At 39.8% G+C, this 22,701-nt stretch overlaps 1 protein-coding gene across 1 annotated transcript; it reads left to right on the top strand.

Annotated features, from left to right (window-relative positions):
• Window positions 1-2,301: 2,301 nt before the first annotated feature.
• arfrp1 (ADP-ribosylation factor related protein 1) lies at window positions 2,302-19,979 on the top strand. The gene is made up of 7 exons (XM_086291047.1): window positions 2,302-2,680; window positions 3,537-3,624; window positions 3,955-4,037; window positions 14,452-14,533; window positions 17,068-17,138; window positions 17,505-17,605; window positions 18,617-19,979. The coding sequence occupies exons 1-7, from the start codon at window positions 2,570-2,572 to the stop codon at window positions 18,702-18,704; spliced, it is 624 nt and encodes a 207-aa protein (XP_086147173.1). The 5' UTR covers window positions 2,302-2,569; the 3' UTR covers window positions 18,705-19,979.
• The last annotated feature ends 2,722 nt before the right edge of the window (window positions 19,980-22,701 follow it).

The following is a 22,701-nucleotide window of genomic DNA, read 5'->3' as shown; positions in this document are numbered from 1 at the left end:
AGATGCAGGCTCAGCACCCCCACCACAATTGTTTAACAAGTTGCTTTTTCAACACTTTAATTTTTATTCATATTTTAACTCTCCCTGTGGATATTGACAGTTAATCATGTCATACACTGATCAAGCTTTTTAAATCAGCTGATTTTTGCTACAATACACTTTGTGAAAAATCAAAAAACTGCATTAAGCCTTTCTGCAAAAGGCAGAAATAACCAATTGTCTGTCCTGAATCAGTCTTATTAGGTAATGTTCAAATAATTGTATCATCCCAGTGTTTTCAGTGTGGGAGAAAGTACTCAGAGTACTCAGGGCTTTCAAGTTACACACTATGAAAGGCAGCAACAAGTTTAATGTTCAGAAACCTAAAGTCTGTATCAGCAGCAGAATGGACCTAAAAAAATGTTTGTTTCAGTTCTATGAAGCTTTGAGTATTTTGGATCAGTAGCTGCTGTGTTTGTTGCATCATGTTGCTGTAACTGTTTATATGCTTTATATATTCTGAGCTAAGTTGATCTATAGTGTTACATCATATTCTATAAGGATGTTATGTGTTTCTGCCCAGTTTGACCCATTTAGCAGAAGTCAGCCTGTCTAAGGCTCTGATATCTATTCTGTATGACTTAAAGCAGTTATGACATGGTCTGATTTTCTCACCCAATAAAGGAATATTTCGTATATCAGTCTACTCTTCATTCTATCAGACACAGTTATCACAGCTCCTACATTTGCTTTTTACACATATATGTAAGCATTGAGCCAAATTTAGTAACAACATATTAAAAGAACAATATTTGTCTCTTACATATATATAATACATCAATATATACACTGTCAAAGATACTTGTCTTTGAGTGAAGATTTAAGGTGATAGGAAATATAAATAACTGCAACTTGAATCTGTACTGAAGCTCAGTATTTGACACAGAGTTCATGTTCACTGCTCTAATAACTAATAATGATTAATATAATAACTTTGCTGTTGACCATATTATATTTACATTACCAGAGTGAGATGATTTTAGTCTCATGAACAACATTAGCTAATTGTTATTTACTAGCTAACCTTGAAATGACTGTTCAGTACAGAAATGAAGCCCAACAATCATGTTTTACAGTCCTGTGGTCTCAGCCTCAGATACTCAACTAATCAAACAAAGCACATGTAAAAACAAATTTCTCCTTCATTTCTGTCAAACAGCTGCGCTGCTCAGGTTGCTTGGCAAACTGAGCAGTGCGATGGAGGCTAGACTGTCCCATTTCACAAGCCTCGCACTTCAGGCCTTCTTGGTCTTCCAAAGACCCGGCCCACGTAGACCACAAAGGCCGGGTCCTCCGAATGATGCAGCCCCTGAATTGGAAAACAGCCCATATCTCTTGGCTGGCCTGGGAACGCCTTGGAGCAGGAGGAGGTGGCTAGGGAGAGGGAGATGTAGGCTTCTCTGGTTAGCCTGGTGCCCCCGTGACCTGGGTCCAGATTAGCAGAAGAAAGTGGAAAGATGGATAAAATATTTAACTTGATATATATATATATATATATATATATATATATATATATATATATATATATATATATATATATATATATATATATATATCGTATTATTTAAATATATGGTGTCACCCACTGTAAACCTTTATTTTAATAAAGGGAATGTTCAAATCGTCATTCAGCCTATTCCACTTTCAACTCAGCAGCATCCATAAACAGTAGGGGATATAATTATTTGTTCCACTGCTGAATTTTATGCCTGCTTATTTACAACCCCCCCCCCCCCCCCCAAAAAAAAAACAAAACAAAAACAAAAACAAAAAACAACAAGTCTCTAATTTTTATGGTAACATGGTCATTTTATTCTTACAGAGAGAGATGGAATATTTCCCACCCCCGAAAGACAAAAGAAGTCCATGATTTGCATTACATTAAATGAATAAGTATTTAAGCCCTAAGTAAAACATGACTTACTGCTTGGTGAAGGAATGAAGTCAGGGGTTTAATATAAGTAAATTGACGCTGTAATAGAGAATGTTTTACTGTCTTTGCAGGTCCTCGCTTCTGAATGGCTGAGAGATGAAACGTCATTAAAAAACAAACAGTTATTGAGACTGTCAGCACTCACTTAATAACGCTCTGGTTCTGAACTTTCTACAGCTACTGGAACAAATCAATTCATTCTATATTTGTTGCGTTTTTCTTTAAAATGATGTAACACGCTTTCGAACTTCCTCCTGGGAAACGAAGTTTTATATCTAAAACACCGTCACCTAACGTAATGTGGTAGAATCCATATGTACTTCATTTCCCATAATTCATACAGTGGCACTTCCTAGATACGTGACACGTAGAAACAGCATTGTGTTCAGACTATCATAGTAGAAGTGTGCTTTTAAACGACGGCTTTCCGACTTGTTTTATGAGTGCATACATGTTATTCTACCCCTACTCGCACACAGGCATGTTTAGTGGGAGTATTATGAAGCCACAGTGGCGCGTGTTGCTTGTTTAGCCTCATAGCTAAGCTAAGCTACCTAGCCAACATTAGGACTAGCGAACACGGACGCGTTTTTGTTTATGTTTACTTTTTTCAAGATGTACACTTTATTATCTGGATTATATAAGTACATGTTCCAGAAGGATGAATACTGCGTTTTGATCCTGGGACTGGATAACGCCGGAAAAACGGTATCAAAGTGATGTTGTGTTATATAATTGGTTAACTGGGTTATGCACATAGCATTGGCTATGTGCATACCGTGGCTCAAGGGGTTGGGAATCGCATCTGTAACCGGAAGGTCGCCGGTTCGATCCCTGGGCTCTCTGTCCTGGTCGTTGTGTCCTTGGGCAAGACACTTTACCCTACTTGCCTACTGGTGTTGGCCAGAGGGGCCGATGGCGCGATATGGCAGCCTCGCTTCTGTCAGTCTGCCCCAGGGCAGCTGTGGCTACAACCGTAGCTTGCCTCCACCAGTGTGTGAATGTGAGAGTGAATGAATAGTGGCATTGTAAAGCGCTTTGGGTGCCTTGAAAAGCGCTATATAAATCCACTCCATTATTATTATTATTATTATTGAAAGCGGTGTTATGTTCTCTTGTTTACGTTAGCTTTGTGGTCTATCGCTCTTTGTCTCAAGAAATCATGAACAGTAAATAGGACAAAACCCAAGTTACAGAACGGATTAACTTACCTGGATGATTGAGCTAAATAAGTGGGTGAAAAAATTAAAGTAAATGACGGTTATCAATCTGGCTATTAATGGAGCATAAACAATAAGAAATCACTTATGAATGTGCCACTCTAAAGGGGTTAGACTGCCTGAATGAACTGTCCCACTTGATCCTGTCAAAGACAAGGACACTAGCAAAAGTGAAAAAATCAGGCAGGAGAAAGAGAGAGCATGATGGTCTGTGGCCACCACCTGCAAATGAGCTGCCTGAAGTTTAGCTAATTTTGTTTTACACATGCACAGATACTTACACAGTGCTCATCACCTGAGTAATTCACCAGTCTAATGGTTACTCTTATTTTCTGTGTCTGTAGACTTTCCTGGAACAGACCAAAACAAAGTTTAGTAAGAATTACAAGGGGATGACTTTATCCAAGATCACCACTACAGTTGGCCTGAACAGTAAGTGAATGTAACAGTGTTGGGCTTGCTTCAGCATGACCTCCTTCACAGTTTTCTCCTGCCTTGTCAAAGTAGCAGGAATCGCTTGCTTTTTGAGTGTGTAATTACTGCTTAACAATGAAAAATGATTATTAGTTCTTTTTTGATGAGTAACTGCAGGAATTAATTGTAATTTCATATTTTAACCATTATGGTATAGAAAAGGACAAATCAATGCAATTATGTAATCTTTCATGTTCTAATGCTACCTTTCTTTCTAGCTCACAGAACGTTCTTGATTTAAACTGCTGATCTATAACATTTTTGGGAATCTCTTGCTTTCCTTTACAGTTGGCACAATTGATGTTGGCAAGGCTCGTCTAATGTTCTGGGATTTGGGAGGTCAGGAGGAGCTGCAGTCTCTGTGGGATAAAGTGAGTTAAAAAAGAGGAATTTTTCACATCCTCTACACTAACATAGATAGTATTTCTATTTTTGAAGATGTAATATTTTCACTGTGTTTAGCATACATAGACTGCACCTGGACAGGCCACACAGATATATTTGGCAACACCTTTTACCACCTGCAGAGGGCAGAAGTTTTTGTCAACATTTTCCAAGTTGTTCAAGGGATTTTCAACATAGCCTTTTTACACATGCTAATACTTTCGAAAGCATATTGTTTTTCTGTTTACACACAATAACAGAATAACAGATTTCTTAGAAAAATATTACCAGGTTTGATATTATTAGCACCCTAAAATCTGACTTTTTGATTGAGCCAAAACACGAATCACTAGTGTCCAATGTTGTGTTTTAACTTTGTTATCTTTAAAGTTTGTAAAATCCAGCTAAAACAGAGGGTTATGTTCTAATTTATTCTGAGTATTAAAATATCAGGCAAGGGTTGAAGCTGTCACTTGAGAAAGCATCATGCCAGAAACAAAAGAAATCAGTTTAGACTTGAGAAGAAAAGTTGTTGTGCTCACAAAGCAGGAGATGGGTATACACAATGACCATAGCATATCCACGTTTCAAGAACTGGAGCCAGAAGTATCACAGAAAAATTCAAAGAGAGCTTAACAGTACAGAACAAGCCTTGCAGAAGTAGGAAGCAAAAGATTTCAAACTCTGGAAAGAAAATGAATGAGAGATGTGCCAAAGACCCTTGAACAACTGTTAAGACACTAAATGACTTAGCAAAGTCACGAATTGCAGTCTCAAATAAGACAATCACTGAGACCCTGCGCAGGAATGGAGTGTGAAGTTGCACACCAAGAAAAAGTCCACTTCTGCAGAAGAGACACCTTGAAGCCAGACAGTATGCTAAGGATAACTTGGAGAAACATTATGCATACTGAAAGTATCACCTGTGGTCAGGTGAGACGAAACTACTACTCTTAGGCCTTAGAGATGCTGCTTATGTTTGGAGGAAGAAGGCAGAGGTATACAATCCACAGAACACCACATTTAAACACAGTGGTGGGAGTATTAAGGTGTGGGGATGCTTCAGAGTGTCTAGAACTGGAAATCTCATCAAGGTGAAAGGGATCATGAAGAAAGGAGGAAGATTTTGAAAGTAAACTTAACCTCCTAAGACCCAAACTCTTCCACGGCATGCATTTTTAATTTCTCTTTGATAGTTGGGCATATTGGGGCCCGATGAACATAAATACAAAGGATTACCAGATCTTTAGAAAAATAAGAGCTACATATGAGGATATTCGTTTAAAAATTGATAGAACAGTAGCAGGATAATGTCCTCGTGAGTGGACATCAGGCCCTTGTAGAGCATAATTGAGTATTTTGATCTAAATAACCCAAAATGTGATGTCCACATATGTGGACGCCAGGTCCTAGGAGGTTAAAGCAGTCAGCAGCAACATTCGGTTGTTGATTTATCTTCCAACACGACAATTAGCCGAAACATACATTGAAGAACTACAAAGTCCCAAACACAGAGCTGGAAGTGTACAAACTTGTTACATTTTGATGAAATTCTTAATTTTAGAATTTGACATGTTGTTTTTGTCCTGTTGTGTAAAATAAATATGGGTCTTTAAATTACTTGCCAATTACTGCAGTGAATTGCTCTTCTGAAATGGGCTTTTGCTAACTGCAGTATAGCAGTACTTTCAGGAATACAACCACCAACCCAAATAAACATATATTAGGGGTGCAATGATACTCGTATCGATATTGAACCGTTCGATACAGTGCTTTCGGTTCGGTACGCATATGTATCGAACAATACAAAATTTTTAATTTATTTTTATCAACTTTTCTTCTGAAGATGCTGTCTGTGTTGAGAGCTCAGTGGATCTGCGTTCGACTACTCCGCCTAGGCTGCACTGTCGAGCGCAGATCCACTGAGCGCAGCGCAAGCTAGCAGACAGAAGCTAAGCTCGTTGCAACATGGCAAATTGAACCTCCCCCACCCTCATTCAGATCTGGCCTTTGGAACTATTTTGGTCTTCATGTGACGTATGACCCTGAAGGTAAGCGCGTCATGGACAAAAGTAAAACAGTATGTCGGATGTGCCACGTAATGCTCAATTACATGGGTGGGAACTAGTGCGTTAGCGCAGTTTGCTCGTTAACGTGTTGACACCGTCCAGCCCCACACACGTGGCGATCCGCGGTAGCTCGTTAACTTTGCCGTGTTGTGGCGTTAACGTCATTTCAGATTAACGCTGACAGCACTAGTGGGAACACAACGAATATGACTGCACATTTACGCCGACATCATCCTGGTGCAAAGACAAGTGGAAGCAGACAAAAACAACAAGCATGCATTCTACAAACTTTACCCGAGTCATTTAGGCTACGTTCACACTGCAGGTCTTGATGCTCAATTCCGATTTTTTGATCAAATCCGATTTTTTTGTCTGCTCGTTCACACTACAAATAAAATGCGACAGCAAACGCGCTCTAGTGTGAACGCTCAAAGCGGCCCGCATGCGCAAAAGAAGACGTCACACACAACGCGCTCTGTTTAGACCCAGACCAACAGCATTGTTTGACTGATGGCCGTTAATATAAAGACTTCGGACTTTACGTTTCCCAATTTTTGCTTTAAGTTATTTTGTTATTTACATAATAATGTAAATAACCTAATAATGATCCTTATTGCTGTTTTAGAGGAGCGCTGCTTCAAAGGATAGCTGCAGAGTTCTGTCAGAATCTGCAGATTATACAGAACAAATAAAATGTTCACGTTGTCTTCCCAACAGTTTCACTAACATCTACACTGGATGGCCAGGAAGCGCTTGCGATGTCTTCTCCGGCGCTGATAATTGGAGTCTGTCTTGGGTCAGTGACGTAAAAGATGGATTTAATGCGACATGACCATCAAACAGCAGTCGCTTTCTAAAACATCAGATATGTATCGGATTCAGCACCACATACGAAAGTGACCCAGATCGGATTTGAAAATATCGGATTTGTGCCGTTCACACTGTCACACCATGATCGGATATAGGTCGCATAGGGTCAAAAAAATCGGATTTGATGCACTTTCGCCTGCAGTGTGAACGTAGCCTACGACAGCCGTTAGCACATGATTCTCCTTATGGGGACCTGATATGTTTAATATGCTGCTGAGAATATAGCCCAGAAGAAGCATATAGTATAGCTTTTATTTTGGAAAGAGCCATTTCTCTGTAATGAACTCTTTTCCAAAGATGAGTGAACCGAACCGAACCGTGAATTTATATAAGATAAGATAACTCTTTATTGTCATTGCACAGTCATACATAGTACAGTAGTACAATGAAATTGGAAAAACTGTCCTACGTCGGCACTACATATAACACAACACGACACAATATGACACATCACAACGCAACAAACAACACAGTATATTAACTTAGTATAAAAAAGAAGAATACGTGTATGTGTATTGCACACTGTTATTATTGCACATTAATTATTATTGCACCTTGTTATAAATATAAATATTATTGTTATTGTTTTAAACATTGTTACCTCCCCCTAAAAAGTCCAGGGAGGTATCCAGTCAGGTCAGCTATTTACATTGATTAGGGCTATTGCCCTGTTGTAACCGCACACCGATGCAATATGTCAGCACACTTTCAATGGAGCAGCAGTAGAAGACGGTCAGCAGCTCCTTCTTCAGGTCCATTTTTCTGAGGATTCTCAGAAAGTGGAGACGCTGTTGGGCCTTCTTTAAGACCGCAGATATATATATATATATATATATATATATATTAGGGGCGCAACGATACACAAAATTCACGGTTCGGTTCGATACTTTGGTGTCACGGTTCGATATCTTTTCGATACAAAAAAAAATGTTCATGCCTTTTTAATTTGTCATTTATTAAAATTATAAATATATGTTTTAACTCAAAAGTACAGTTTTTAAATTTAACCCTAACCCTTGTGCTTGTTTTTTATTTTGACAGCGAATGCACACCTGCGGACCACTTATGTGCAGCCCTGGTTATTTAGCTCGTCATATTGCAGCCACAGAAATTATTTTGTCCATGAAACCATAAAGCTGCACTTTCTTTTTGCCTTATAGTCTGATTTGTCATAACTTCTCCGTTTTGTGGTAAGCTTTTCTTTGGCTGTCACTTCTTCACCCTGACCTGTCTTATTTGGCTCAGCAGAACTAAAATATATATCCTGCTGCTTTTACACACACACTCACAATGACGGTCAGCGATTCTCTGCGCGATCAACCTCTCACATGTTTAAGCTGCGGGAGATTTCACTTGTCATGTTTGCATAGTAAGCTAACGATTAATAAGACGATGTCAGAGGAATTGGTGCGCAAATTATCATCACTCACAGATCAGTGCTGTCGCTCTCTATACACAGTTCGCACGATTGCAAAGTGAAAGCAAAAAAACAAGCGCAAATTCAAACGCGATTTCAATATGTCACATATTGACAGTGGCTCACCGATGCCAATGACATAATTACCCAGCTACATTTCTGAAAGAATGCAAAAGCATTGACATATATTTTTCCTTCCTACAATAGCCCGACGGGCAGGGCAGAGATAGATTTTGGTAGCCCGACTGAAAAAAATCGCTAGCTCCGGTATCTGATTGAGGAATCACTCATCTTTGGAAAAGAGAGTTTATTACAGAGAAATGTCTCTTTCCAAAATAAAAGCTATACTATCCGCTTCTTCTGGGCTATATTCTCAGCAGCATAAGGAGAATCATGTGCTAACGATTAATAAGACGATGTCAGAGGAATTGGTGCACAAATTATCATCACTCACAGATCAGTGCTGTCGCTCTCTATACACAGTTCGCACGATTGCAAAGTGAAAGCAAAAAAACAAGCGCAAATTCAAACACGATTTCAATAAATTTCAAATTTCAAATTTTTTATTTGTCACGTACACAGTCATACACAGTACGATATGTAGTGAAATGCTTGGACAACTGCTCGTGACCTAAAGAAAACAAAAAAGGAAAAGGCTATGAATAAGAAAGGAAATAAATATGAAAAATTAAAAAGGGTAAATTTAACTAGGAAGGAATAAAATATAAATTAAGGTTAAAAATGAAATAACTGTACAACACAAATTAGAATGAAGGGTAAATTTAACTGGGAAGAATAAGATACAGATAAATATATAAATTAAAGTTGAAAATAAAATAACTGTACAACAAAATACACAATACACAATATAGAACTATATAAGAATGTATGAAGAAATCTAAATATAAATAAATATATACACAATAACAGCAGCTGTACAAGTATTAACCGGAAATGAAGAATATAGTGACCAGTGTTGTGCAAAACCAAAGTCCAGAAAGTCCAGTGTGTGTGTAAGAACCATATGTGTGGGTCAGTACTGTGTGGTGGTGTGATTGAGAGACCGTATCGCCTGCGGGAAGAAGCTTCTCCTCAGTCTCTCTGTGTTGGTCTTCAGGGAGCGGAATCGCTTTCCTGACCAATATGTCACATATTGACAGTGGCTCACCGATGCCAATGACATAATTACCCAGCTACATTTCCGAAAGAATGCAAAAGCATTGACATATATTTTTCCTTCCTACAATAGCCCTACGGGCAGGGAAGAGATAGATTTTGGTAGCCCGACTGAAAAAAATCGCTATCCCCAGGACGTCAGGCTAGCGATATTGCGAGCTCTGTATCTGATTGAGGAATCACTCATCTTTGGAAAAGAGAGTTTATTACAGAGAAATGTCTCTTTCCAAAATAAAAGCTATACTATCCGCTTCTTCTGGGCTATATTCTCAGCAGCATATTAAACATATCAGGTCCCCATAAGGAGAATCATGTGCTAACAGCTGTCTAAATGACTCGGCTAAAGTTAGTAGCATGCTTGTTGTTTTTGTCTTTGCACTAGGATGATGTCGGTGTAAATGTGCAGTCATATTCGTTGTGTTACCGCTAGTGCTTTCAGGTTAATCTCGTTGAAATGACCTTAACGCCACAACACGGCAAATCTCCGTTAACGAGCTACCGCCGATCACCCCGTGCGTGGGGCTAGACAGCCAACACGTTAACGAGCTAACTGCGCTAACACGCTAGCTCCCACCCATGTAATTGAGCATTGCGTGGCACATCCAACATACTGTTTTACTTTAGTCCATGAGCTTACCTTCAGGGTCATACGTCACATGAAAACCAAAATAATTCCAAACGCCAGATCTGAATGAGGGTGGGGGAGGTCCATGTTAAAAGGAGAGCTTAACTTCTGTCTCGCTAGCTTGCCCTGCGCTCTTCCTTCTGACTATGCTGTCTGTGTTGAGCGCTCAGTGGATCTGCGCTCGACAGTGCAGCCTAGGCGGAGTAGTCGAACGCAGATTCACTGAGCGCTCAACACAGACAGCATCTTCAGAAGGAAAGTTGATAAAATAAATTACAAATGTTGTATTGTTCGATACATATGCGAACCGAACCGAAAGCACTGTATCGAACGGTTCAATATCAATACGAATATCGTTGCACCCCTAGTATATATATATATATATATATATATATATATATATATATATATATATATATATAACACCCAGCACGCCCCTGCGGGCGGTTTATCCTTCAAGCTCGGATCCTCTACCAGAGGCCTGGGAGCTTGAGGGTCCTGCGCAGTATCTTAGCTGTTCCCAGGACTGCGCTCTTCTGGACAGAGATCTCCGATGTTGTTCCCGGGATCTGCTGGAGCCACTCGCCTATCTTGGGAGTCACCGCACCTAGTGCTCCGATTACCACGGGGACCACCGTTACCTTCACCCTCCACATCCTCTCGAGCTCTTCTCTGAGCCCTTGGTATTTCTCCAGCTTCTCGTGTTCCTTCTTCCTGATATTGCTGTCATTCGGAACCGCTACATCGATCACTACGGCCGTCTTCTTCTGTTTGTCTACCACCACTATGTCCGGTTGGTTAGCCACCACCATTTTGTCCGTCTGTATCTGGAAGTCCCACAGGATCTTAGCTCGGTCATTCTCCACCACCCTTGGGGGCATCTCCCATTTTGACCTCGGGACTTCCAGGTTATACTCGGCACAGATGTTCCTGTACACTATGCCGGCCACTTGGTTATGGCGTTCCATGTATGCCTTGCCTGCTAGCATCTTGCACCCTGCTGTTATGTGCTGGATTGTCTCTGGGGCATCTTTACACAGCCTGCACCTGGGGTCTTGCCTGGTGTGATAGACCCCAGCCTCTATGGATCTTGTGCTCAGAGCTTGTTCTTGTGCTGCCATGATTAGTGCCTCTGTGCTGTCTTTCAGTCCAGCTTTGTCCAGCCACTGGTAGGATTTCTGGATATCAGCCACCTCCTCTATCTGCCGGTGGTACATACCGTGCAGGGCTCTGTCCTTCCATGATGGTTCCTCGTCTCCCTCCTCTTTCTTGGGTTTCTGCTGCCTGAGGTATTCACTGAGCACTCGGTCAGTTGGGGCCATCTTCCCAATGTATTCTTGGATGTTCGTTGTCTCATCCTGGACTGTGGTGCTGACACTCACCAGTCCCCGGCCCCCTTCCTTCCGCTTAGCGTACAGCCTCAGGGTGCTGGACTTGGGGTGAAACCCTCCATGCATGGTAAGGAGCTTTCTTGTCTTTATGTCAGTGGCTTCTATCTCCTCCTTTGGCCAGCCTATTACCCCAGCAGGGTACCTGATCACGGGCAGGGCGTACGTGTTGATGGCCCGGATCTTGTTCTTACCATTCAGCTGACTCCTCAGGACTTGCCTGACCCTCTGCAGGTACTTGGTGGTTGCAGCTTTTCTAGCGGCCTCTTCATGGTTCCCATTCGCCTGCGGGATCCCCAAGTACCTGTAACTGTCCTCTATGTCTGCAATGTTGCCTTCTGGTAGTTCAATCCCCTCAGTTCTGACTACCTTCCCTCTCTTTGTTACCATCCGACTACACTTCTCCAGTCCGAACGACATTCCAATGTCATTGCTGTATAGCCTGGTAGTGTGGATCAGTGAATCGATGTCTCGTTCACTCTTGGCATACAGCTTGATGTCATCCATGTACAGGAGGTGGCTGACAACTGCTCCGTTCCGTAGTCGGTATCCGTAGCCAGTCTTGTTAATGATCTCACTGAGGGGGTTCAGGCCTATGCAGAACAGCAGTGGGGACAGAGCATCTCCTTGGTAGATCCCGCACTTGATGGTGACTTGTGCTATGGGCTTGGAGTTGGCCTCTAGTGTTGTACGCCACATCCCCATTGAGTTCCTGATGAAGGCTCTTAGGGTCCCATTGATCTTGTACAATTCTAGGCATTCCAGTATCCAGCTGTGGGGCATTGAGTCATAGGCCTTCTTGTAATCAATCCAGGCAGTGCACAGGTTGGTCAGTCTGGTCTTGCAGTCTCGGCTGATTGTTCTGTCTACCAGTAGCTGGTGTTTTGCGCCTCTGGTATTCTTGCCAATTCCTTTCTGTGTCCCGCTCATGTATTGACCCATGTGCCTGTTCATCTTAGCCGATATGATGCCTGACAGGAGCTTCCATGTAGTACTGAGGCAGGTTATTGGTCGGTAGTTGGAGGGGACCGGTCCCTTCTTGGGGTCCTTGGGGATCAGGACCGTCCGGCCTTCAGTTAGCCATTCCGGGTGTCTCTCGTTAACTAGCAGCTGGTTCATTTGTGCTGCCAGACGCTCGTGGAGTGCAGTTAGCTTCTTCAGCCAGTAGGCGTGAACCATGTCGGGCCCTGGTGCTGTCCAACTCTTCATACTGGAGACCCTTTCTTGGATATCTGCCACTGTGATGGCAGATATATATATATATATATATATATATATATATATATATATATATATGTGTGCGCGTGTGTGTATATGTGTGTCTGTGTATGTATGTGTATATATATATATATATTAGAGCTGGGCGATAGAACGATAACGATATGTATCGCGATATAACTTTTACTCGATAGAGAAATTAAGCTATCGCGATAGACCTCGCCGCTCTTGTCCTCAAAAAAAAAAAGGTCAGCCAATCCAAATTAAGTAGCGCAGAGCCGAACCAATCACAGCCGCAGCGTCACGTAGCGTGACTTGTTACGTACAGCACAAGTGCCAAGCCGCACGTGTGTTTGTTTGGGAAGCAGCCAGCGGGTAATGGAGGAAATGAGTGTGCCGACTAGAAAAATCAACCGAGCGTGACCGAAGAGAAAACAGATGATGGTTCCAACGCCGGAGAGATTGTCGAACGGAAGAGCCATAGAAGTTCCGTAGTGTGAAGGTATTTCGGCTATTTCAAGTCTGACAAAAAACAGAGTAGCGTGCACTGTAAATTGTGCCGAAAACAAGTCTGGAAATACAATAAACTGGTGCATGCGTCACACTGTGCGCCACGTTATTGTTTCGGTGAAATGAATTTCTACAATACTGTTAATTGTACTCTCTGCAGTGTTTAAATGCTTACATATACACACAGTTACTGTCCCTCCACACATACGACTCGGTTCTGCTTCTATGCCCCAGCTTTGTTTACTTTTTCCCACCGAGGCTTCTAGACTTCTGATTGGCCAACATTTCGGCACGGTTAGGAATCTAGCGCCACCTGCTGCTTTGGCATGTTCATAGCAGCGTTTTCCTTCATTTCTGCCTTTATGTGTGGACGGGATTATTTTTTAAAACGAAAACGGAAAATCTCCGTTTTCAAAAATACCCGTGTACGTGTGGACGTAGCCTCAGTCTCTGACTGGAAGCGCTGATTCGTCATTCGGCTTTTGTCAGACTAAAGTAACTGTTAAAACTGTTTGAAAAGCTCAGCTATACAACAAGGAGAGATTGAGAATTTCCTTTTAGTTCTCAGTTTATTTGATATTGACAAAAGTTAGTCAGTTTTGTCTGTTCTTCTGTAAAACAAACTAAGATTTATTTTTAGAATTAATATTTTGTTTCTAAGTGGAATTGACAGTTTAGTCTGTTTCGTTTGTTCTATTTTGAAACTTAAACGCTTTAGCGGCTGCCTTTTGTGTAGTTTGCAATATTTGCCTTTATCTGAAAAAGTCTCATGTTCCTTAAGTACATCTACCCTGTTGAACTTATTATGGGAAATAAATATTTAAATAAAAACAAGCTGCTGATTATTTCACATTTTACTTGTGAGCAACGGCACATTTAAATCTTACAAATATAGTTATTTGGCTCATATCGTGATAGATATCGTTATCGCCTGAAATGAAAAAAACATATCGTGATATGAAAAAATCTCATATCGCCCAGCTCTAATATATATATATATATATATATATACACACATATATATATATATGTATATACACACACATATATATATATATATATATGTGTGTGTGTATATATATATACATATATGTTGTGACGTGTTTTCCTCTTCATGGTTGTATCTAGTACTACGCTGAATCCCATGGAGTCATCTATGTGATAGATTCAACTGATGAAGAGCGTCTGTCAGAATCAAAGGAGGCCTTTGGTGAGTAACCTTCTTGTCTCTGTGTTATTTACTGAACAAATGGAAAAATGGAAACATTGATATTTCTTCTGACATTCATAGTGCTGTGACAAAGCACTTGCCCCTTAATCCCTCCGCCAAGGAGGTTTTGTTTTTGCTAGTGTTTGTGCGCGCCTTCGACCTTCTGTCTGTCTTCATGATAGTTTGAAAATGTTTGTGTGAATTCTGATAAAAACTGTGGGGTCATGTTAACGATCCATAAAAATTTGGCTTGCATGCACCGATATCTTTTAAGGTAAACTTCATGATTTATTGTTCAAAAAGTGACAAAAATCCTTAGAACATATAAACTGTGATTCTCACAAGTAGAAAATATAACACATAGAAAGTCCTGCATAAATATTAAAAATATTGATCTCTGACCTCGCCTTCAAGATCAGTAGATTAATCTGAAAGTCAAAATGACAAAACTATGCTGTTTGCTACAGTTGTTTGTATTGCCACATATAGGTTATTATATTTGAGGTTTTTGGATCTCAGAACTCTTCTTCAGGGCCAAATAAGGTCAAATAAACAAAGATTTTGTTTATTAAGGTTAAAAAGGTATTCAGATCGACCTGTCCCTGTGTGAAGAGATCATTTCCACCCAAACCTTATAACTAGAAATGCAGTCATAACGGTTACTATAAACATCACAGTATATATAAGCCCTATTATGGAAGTCTGTAATATATGGCCTTACACACTAGGGCTGCCACAAACGATTATTCTGATAGTCGACTAGTCACCGATTATTTTTGCGATTAGTCGACTAATCAGAGCATGCATCCATTGAACGTAAAACGTACAGCTTATTGCACCAGCAGCATCTGCTCTTATATAACTATCATTAGCTTACAGCTTTAAGTGTGTAAGGTCTGTGCTAACTAAAAATAAAGACAAGATGATAGTTTATTAAATTTTAATGAAATTTGCAGATTGTTTCGGTGAAGTTTAATAAACTCCTTGCTATCTAAAATATAACAGGACATCGGAGTAAATTCTCGAGCATCTCACACTTCTGATAATCAGCTGTCTGCTTGACGTTTATTCAGTGTAAAAACTTTAATCTCAGCCAAACCGATTTACTCAGGAACAAATAAAATACTGAAAAACAATAACAAACAATAACATTTTTAAGTTATCTAAGTGACTCATATATATTTAACCTGAGTAGCGAAAGACGGCGGGGGGTTTGAAAACGCTGTTCTCACGGCTCTAGTGACCTTGCCCCCGGCTAGCTATCGAGCTAGTGGGTAACAGACGTCTGCGAAAACGTCGGAGCGCTTTTGAAAATATGTGGTGTCCTGATAAACTGAGCAGATATTTGAGGTTTACACAGCTACATTCTTACCTGAAAATATGTTAAACGTTTATTTTGTGACCCAGAAAGAATAATAAGAGTAATATTAAAACTAACTAGCTGCCGCCATTGTTGGAAACTGAGCTGGGCTGCGCTATGAATTCTGGGACAGAGCTACTTCTTCTTCTTCTTCGGGGTTTAACGGCAGCTGGCATCCTTGTACATGCAGTGCTGCCATCTTCTGTTTCAGTCCGTTATTACACTCTTAAATCCTGCTACTTATTCCTGCGTCTTTTGTGATCTTTCAAAGCTTCAAACGACACATCGACTATTAAATTAGTTGTCCACGATTTTAATAGTTGACGTAATCTATTACACACACACACACTCAGGTTGTCTTTGTTAGGCCTTAATTGTACTTTGCAGGGGCGTAAACAACAAAGCAGAGTGCAACAGCAGTCTGCATGTCTTTTGGCAAAGAAGAATAACAAGCATAAAATCATTTTAGGTTATTTCCCCACCATCCATCCATCCATCCATCCATTCGCTTCCGCTTATCCTTTTCAGGGTCGCGGGGGGCGCTGGAGCCTATCCCAGCTGTCATAGGGCGAGAGGCGGCGTACACCCTGGACAGGTCGCCAGTCTGTCGCAGGGCTAACACACAGGGACAGACAACCATTCACACTCACATTCACTCGCACATTCACACCTAGTGACAATTTAGATTAATCAATTAACCTATCCCCACAAGGTTATTTCCCCACCATTGTCACAAAATACCATCAGAGCATTCTGTGCAAAGGATAAACTGTTTAATTATTTGGAGACAAAACATGTTACGGAGCCTTCCATTCGTCCAGACCAGCTTGGCACAGAGAAGGGCAGTCTGAACTTCAAGCCTATCCAAGCTACTATAGGGCGAAACACTATGGACAGAGTGCCAGCAGCAGAGACAAACAACCGTTCACACTCATATTTACACCTATGGACAATTTAGACTCACCAGTTAACCTAACTCCACTAAGTGAATGTCTCTGGACTGTGGGAGGAAGCCACACAGACGCAGGGACAATCTGTCTGATATTACGATCAGTTTGAAGATCTGAAATGTGTGACGAATATGAGATGAGAAATGAAGGAATCAGAAAAGGTGCAGGTACTTTCTCAGAGTGCTGTATTATTGAATCAGTGATTGATCTCTCTTCTCTTCCAGAGAAAATGATCAGCAGTGAGGCACTGGAAGGCGTTCCGCTCCTCGTGCTGGCTAATAAGCAAGATGTACCGGTACCTGGACTTTTTATTCACACCAAGCATTCATTCATTACACATGCACTGGTATTCAATACCTACTGCACAATCCACTTCGTATTGTCTCTGTCCTATCTTTGTGTATTGGACATAGATATAGTTAGTAATAGAACCTTCTTATCTCTTAATTTTACCCAAATTTAGCGAGTTATTATTTATTTGTAATTTCTAGTTTTATATCTCTTGGAGATGTATTTTTTATATTCTCATAAATACACCATTGAGGTGGTTGGGGTGAAACAGCATTTCGGGACGCTGTACACTGTGTGTGTGTTGACAATAATGACCTAGAATCTTGAACTTGGTCACTGCCTTCAGTCTTGTGTATGTTCTTTTTCTCAGAACTGTTTGTCGGTGCCCGACATTAAAACAACCTTCAGTGACTGTGCTCCAAAGATTGGCAAGAGAGACTGTTTAGTCCAGCCTTGCACTGCTCTCACAGGGTAAGACTACAACAGTTTTAAATGATGACTTTGTTTGCAACAGCTTGCTCTCACACATGATGCAATGTAGCATTGTGTTTTTATTTGATTCAATTACAGTGAATGCAAATTTGCATCAATTTAAGTTTATGATCACATCTGTTAATAGACAAGGACTGCCTTCAACAATTCAAATAATAACATTGCATCAAACGTTTTCTCACATTTAATTACAGTCCCTTCACTTAAAATGCAAAAACAACCACAAAGTGGTGATTTCCAAATATTAAAATCCTAAATTTAATTGGAAATAGTCAAAAGACCTTTTTGTAATGTTTTCATTTCATTTTCAAAGTGTGCCAGAGGTTTTTAATGGTTGACAGGTTTGCACTTCCAGCAGCATTAATGGGGTCAAAGTTCCTCGTGCCACGATCAATAGAAAACTGCACCATCACAGATTCTTCTGAACTGTAAGATGGATGGTCATCCTTTTTTAACAAGGGTGGATGTTTCAGAATGTGATTGCACAGCCCTCCTTTTCCTCAACCCAACTTAAATGAGCTTGAGCCTCAGAGAAGACATTAGCATTTGTTTTTGTTTGTCTAAAGTCACATTAGTGGATGCAGTGGATTTCACAAGTAATTCTCAGCAGATGCAGTGATTTCCACTCTGTCTGTTTTTAAAGTAACATCCCAGCTGTTGAGCTTTCAGCCTTGTCCTTTCTGTGAAGAAATATTTTGCACCTTTTTGAGTTCAGTCCTCGTTGTTTACTGTTGTCTGCTTGCAGACTGGTGAACTGGCCCATCTTCATTTTTCAAAGACTCACCTTTTTCTATCATTGCTAAGTAGCTGCTGTTGGTCCGGGCAGCAGCTACAGCAGTATTAAATTCAAAATGAGCGTATATTAGGAAATGCCTTAGTTTTAACGTTTCATGTGTTTTTGTATTGCTTTCAATGAAATGTTAGTCTTAAATAATTTCACACTCTGTAGATGTTAAAAGAAATATGAAACAATCTGCTTGTTCCGTACAGGGACGGCGTGAATGAAGGCATTGAGTGGATGGTGAAGTGTGTGGTCAGAAACATTCACCGGCCACCGAGACAGAAGGACATCACATAAGATGTTTGTCATCTTTCCACTGTGATTTTGGACGAGTTTCTCCTTGAGGACATTCCATATGTTAAGCCCTGGAGCTGATAACTCTCACCTTGTGTTTCCTGTGACTCTTTGGATTTCTGCTTTTTGGACTTCATCATAATGTTTTTATCAACAAACATAGATTCAGATGTACTGTGAGCAGACGTCTGCCTGTTTGTGCCTACACTTTTTGAAGGTGTGTCGTTTACTTTTGCTGGGATCAGTGCTGCAGCGTCTATATGGAGCACTTTGAGTGCACAGGAACACTGACGCATTAAATATACAAGCATTGATGGGCGCTATTTTTTCACACTATCAGATTCAATAAACAATGATCCGTGTTTTTTTGATGAACTTAACGATACTGCAGTATTCCATCATTAGAACCTTTAACATATAAACAGTTTACATTTAGCTAGGTTGGTCTCTCTTTTTTGTCATTAGGCATAAGACAGGAATTATTAGTTATTGATCCGTGCTGTCCTTACACAATTTTCAGCATTTGGAAAGAGTCACTGTAAAGTTAGCATCCACTTCTGACATTAGGAATTTAGGAATTGGCTTTTTATGAACAATTCCTAATCCTCCGCTGGTGATGTGCCTGTATCACAGTTAAAAACAGAGCTGTACTATACTAGTATTGCCCAGTTGGTTCCCACAGGTAAACTTTGAAATATCATTAGCTGTAACCTTAGTCTTTCATCCTGTGGTTCAATTCCAGCTGTTTCAATTTCAGAGTTATTTGTTGCAACTAACTTGACCAATAGAGATAATAATGAGTCAAATAAGTGCACAAACCAATCCTACACAACCACAAATATGAATCTTTTGCAAACACTATTGCTCTTCCAGTACAAATGTGTATCGATGTAGTCAGTTTGATAAAGAGAATTACATGAATGATAAACTCTTCACAGTTACCACATCACGGCCCAGTTGTCAAATGACGGAAGAGTTTGGACAGACATTTCTTTGGGAATAATGTTCCTGCTGAAGACTTTCAAAGACTTCGAGAAGCTGACCACGCACTTCTCTGTGCTGTTTGTTCTTCTGGTCCCTGCTTTATGTGTTGATTTCATACCATAACTATCATTTATTTAAGTTAGACAAACATGTTCAAATTGTTCAGGTGCCACTTTAACTGTGATCATGGGATTTTTAAATCTTTGCATGCATTATTTTTTTTTATCACTATGCATTTAGATTCCCATGACTATTAAAAAGAAGAATTCTTGATGAATAAATGGGGACAAAGAACTTTTGATTTTTCCAGTCTGTAAATTTAAAATCCCAGTAATGTGAGCATAAAATTAATTTGGTCTAACTCTTGAAAGAAGAAAAAAATACTTTTCTAATAGTTTCTTATACATGGATGTGGTTTAGCTCTAGCACCAAAGGATCAAACATCAGTTTGCAGGAATACTGTAAATGATTTAATAAATCGATATGAAGTTTATAAAGTCAGGACACTGAAGTCTTACTAATCTCTGCCGAATCAATGTCAAAGCAGATATTTGTCATTCACTTTTTCTGCCAGTCACTTATACTTTATGATAGATGATTCTACTAAATTTCTCATTTTAATAAAAAATAATGTGTCATTTGGGATAGTTTAACATTCAGCTTCCTATCAGTCCTCATACTGACCTTCACAGCTGTGAAGGTAAATTTGTTTGTCACTAGCTCAAGAACCACAGCTATTCCTGTCATAATTGTTGATTCTCATTGCTGATGATCGCAAGGTTCAACACCATCAGAATCAATATCATCTATCTCAATATCACCTTTCTTTGCTTTTTGTTTTACAGGGTTTTTACATTACAGCTTAAAAAAATCAAAATACTTCTATCAACCTGATTCTTTTAGTCCTCACGCTGGACAGAGAAGACGCTGACTCAGTGTATTCAAAATATATTCAATCACTTTATTCAAAAAAACCCTCTGGAAAGGAGATGTGCACAGCGCGAAACCTCCTGCAAATCTAAAGCTTCACCGACAAGATATGCGATATAATCTACACCCACACTCCTGTCTGGCTTTCATGACCCGAAGGTCATCTCCTGTTGTTATCATCTAGCAGCAGAAACATGAGTTACAATCTCTGAAAGGTCTGCATTAAAGACCCTGTTTATCACAGTCTCATGTCGCCAAGCAGTCTAATAGAATAGAATAGAATTCAACTTCACTGTCATTGTGTTAATAGACCTGTTATTAAGGTGCACGGGCCATTGATGGGGCTGGGTGGTGGTATCCCTGCCCTGGTTCAAAGAATTGCCCTTATCTAGGGTTTTAGTGCACTCCAGCATCACTGGGCCGTTCGCAACGTTTCGGCATGTTTTTGCCTTCTTCAGGCCGACCCAGTGTGTCTTGTCTTTGTCTTTCTGTTTACCTCCCTTGGCTTTCTATACTTGTGTTAGCTCCACCCATTTGTGTTTTCATTTGAAAAATTCTTTCTTAGTTTTTGTGAAACATTATATTTTTCTTACTGTTTTTCTCTTTGTTTTTCACTTGTTTTCTCTTTGTTTTCTTTCATCTCTTTGTTTGTCTTTGTCTTTTAATGGCACCCCCTGTCTTTTTTGACATCCCGTCCTTTCTGTGCTTGTCTTTCTATATATATGTGACTTCTTGTCTTTTTGTGTTAGGGACCCCACCCCATGGTTAAGGTTAGGAATAAAGTTATAGTTAGGGATAAGGTTAGGTTTAGGGCTGCAACACATGGCTGGAACGTCTATTATGGTGGGACGTCATTCCACTGGAATTCAGCCATAACCCGGCACGGACCATGAGAAAGCACGTCCGGCAATTTAGCTGAAAACATCAGAAGATCCGTTTTGTCGGCCATCCAAAGGTTCAGCAGTAATGCACTCTTAGCAGCTGCAGTCTCCACTTCACAATCGCTGCAGCACATGTCCAGCAAAATCGCTGGACATGCTCGTAGGCAAGAAGTGAAGCAGAACATGGCGGGGAGAAGTGAGGAGAACAGACACAATTTTGCACCGGAGGTTTTCGGGAAGCTTTTATTTTGGTATTTCCATTGATCCGTGCAATAAATTTGCATATTAGCCTAAACATTTAGATTTAGCATTTAGATTTAACATTTAGATTTAAATATAATATTTAGATTTAGATTTAACATTTAATATTTAGATTTAATATTTAACATTTAGCATTTAGATTTAACATTTAGATTTAATATTTAACATTTAGATTTAAATATAACATTTAGATTTAATATTTAACATTTAGATTTAAATATAACATTTAGATTTAACATTTAACATTTAGATTTAACATTTAGCATTTAGATTTAACATTTAGCATTTAGATTTAACATTTAACATTTAGATTTAACATTTAGATTTAAATATAATATTTAGATTTAATATTTAACATTTGATGAAAAGTTACAAATATTTTACTAAATGTTGTAAAAAATTACTCGAAAAAACATGTTTTTGTAAGGTTTTGAGCTAAATGTGGAACAATGTTGTCATTAATTTCAGCATGTTTCACTTTACAAACGGCGCCCCATAGAGAGCTGGACACTTTTATCTGCACTAACAAGAAGAGGGGCCACGTCCTTCAGAACCACATACACACTCCCTACACACTAACATCCCTCTGCCTATGAATAGATGTATTCACTGTTGTATTACTTTTGTATATAAATAAAGACAAGTGCAAGAACAGAGCGCACATCACAGGGCCCCACTCTGGTGGGAGCGTTCTGTGATCATGCCCTTGCAAGTAAAAGCTGCAGCGTCTGTGTGTTTCTACCTTTAGATTCTCAGCTGAAGAAGTGTCTTTAGAATAAATCTCTTGACACAATTAAATCTCAATCACAAAATGTGGATCACTCTTCATTGCACAAGCATGTGTGTGTGTGTGTGTGTGGATCACTTCTCAGTGAATTGAATCAGCATTTCGACTTGTGCGTGTGTGTGTGTGTCATTTCTCACTCAATCAACGAGTGCAGATG

The sequence above is a fragment of the Aulonocara sp. 'chitande type north' Nkhata Bay genome, linkage group LG5, assembly GCF_057382095.1.
Source record: "Aulonocara sp. 'chitande type north' Nkhata Bay isolate Kocher_YH1m ecotype deep benthic linkage group LG5, A_spYH_male_GT1.1, whole genome shotgun sequence".
NCBI classification, from domain to species: domain Eukaryota; kingdom Metazoa; phylum Chordata; class Actinopteri; order Cichliformes; family Cichlidae; genus Aulonocara; species Aulonocara sp. 'chitande type north' Nkhata Bay.
The sequence above is the reverse complement of the archived record's forward strand: the minus strand, read 5'-3'. Positions and strand labels throughout refer to the sequence as shown.

Excerpts from the sequence above, each read along its gene's own strand:
- arfrp1 (XM_086291047.1), top strand. The coding sequence starts at position 2,570 with ATGTTTACTTTTTTCAAGATGTACACTTTATTATCTGGATTATATAAG. Across the intron at positions 14,534-17,067 it reads AGAATCAAAGGAGGCCTTTG|AGAAAATGATCAGCAGTGAG; the intron begins GTGAGTAACCTT and ends CTTCTCTTCCAG. Across the intron at positions 17,606-18,616 it reads CCTTGCACTGCTCTCACAGG|GGACGGCGTGAATGAAGGCA; the intron begins GTAAGACTACAA and ends TGTTCCGTACAG.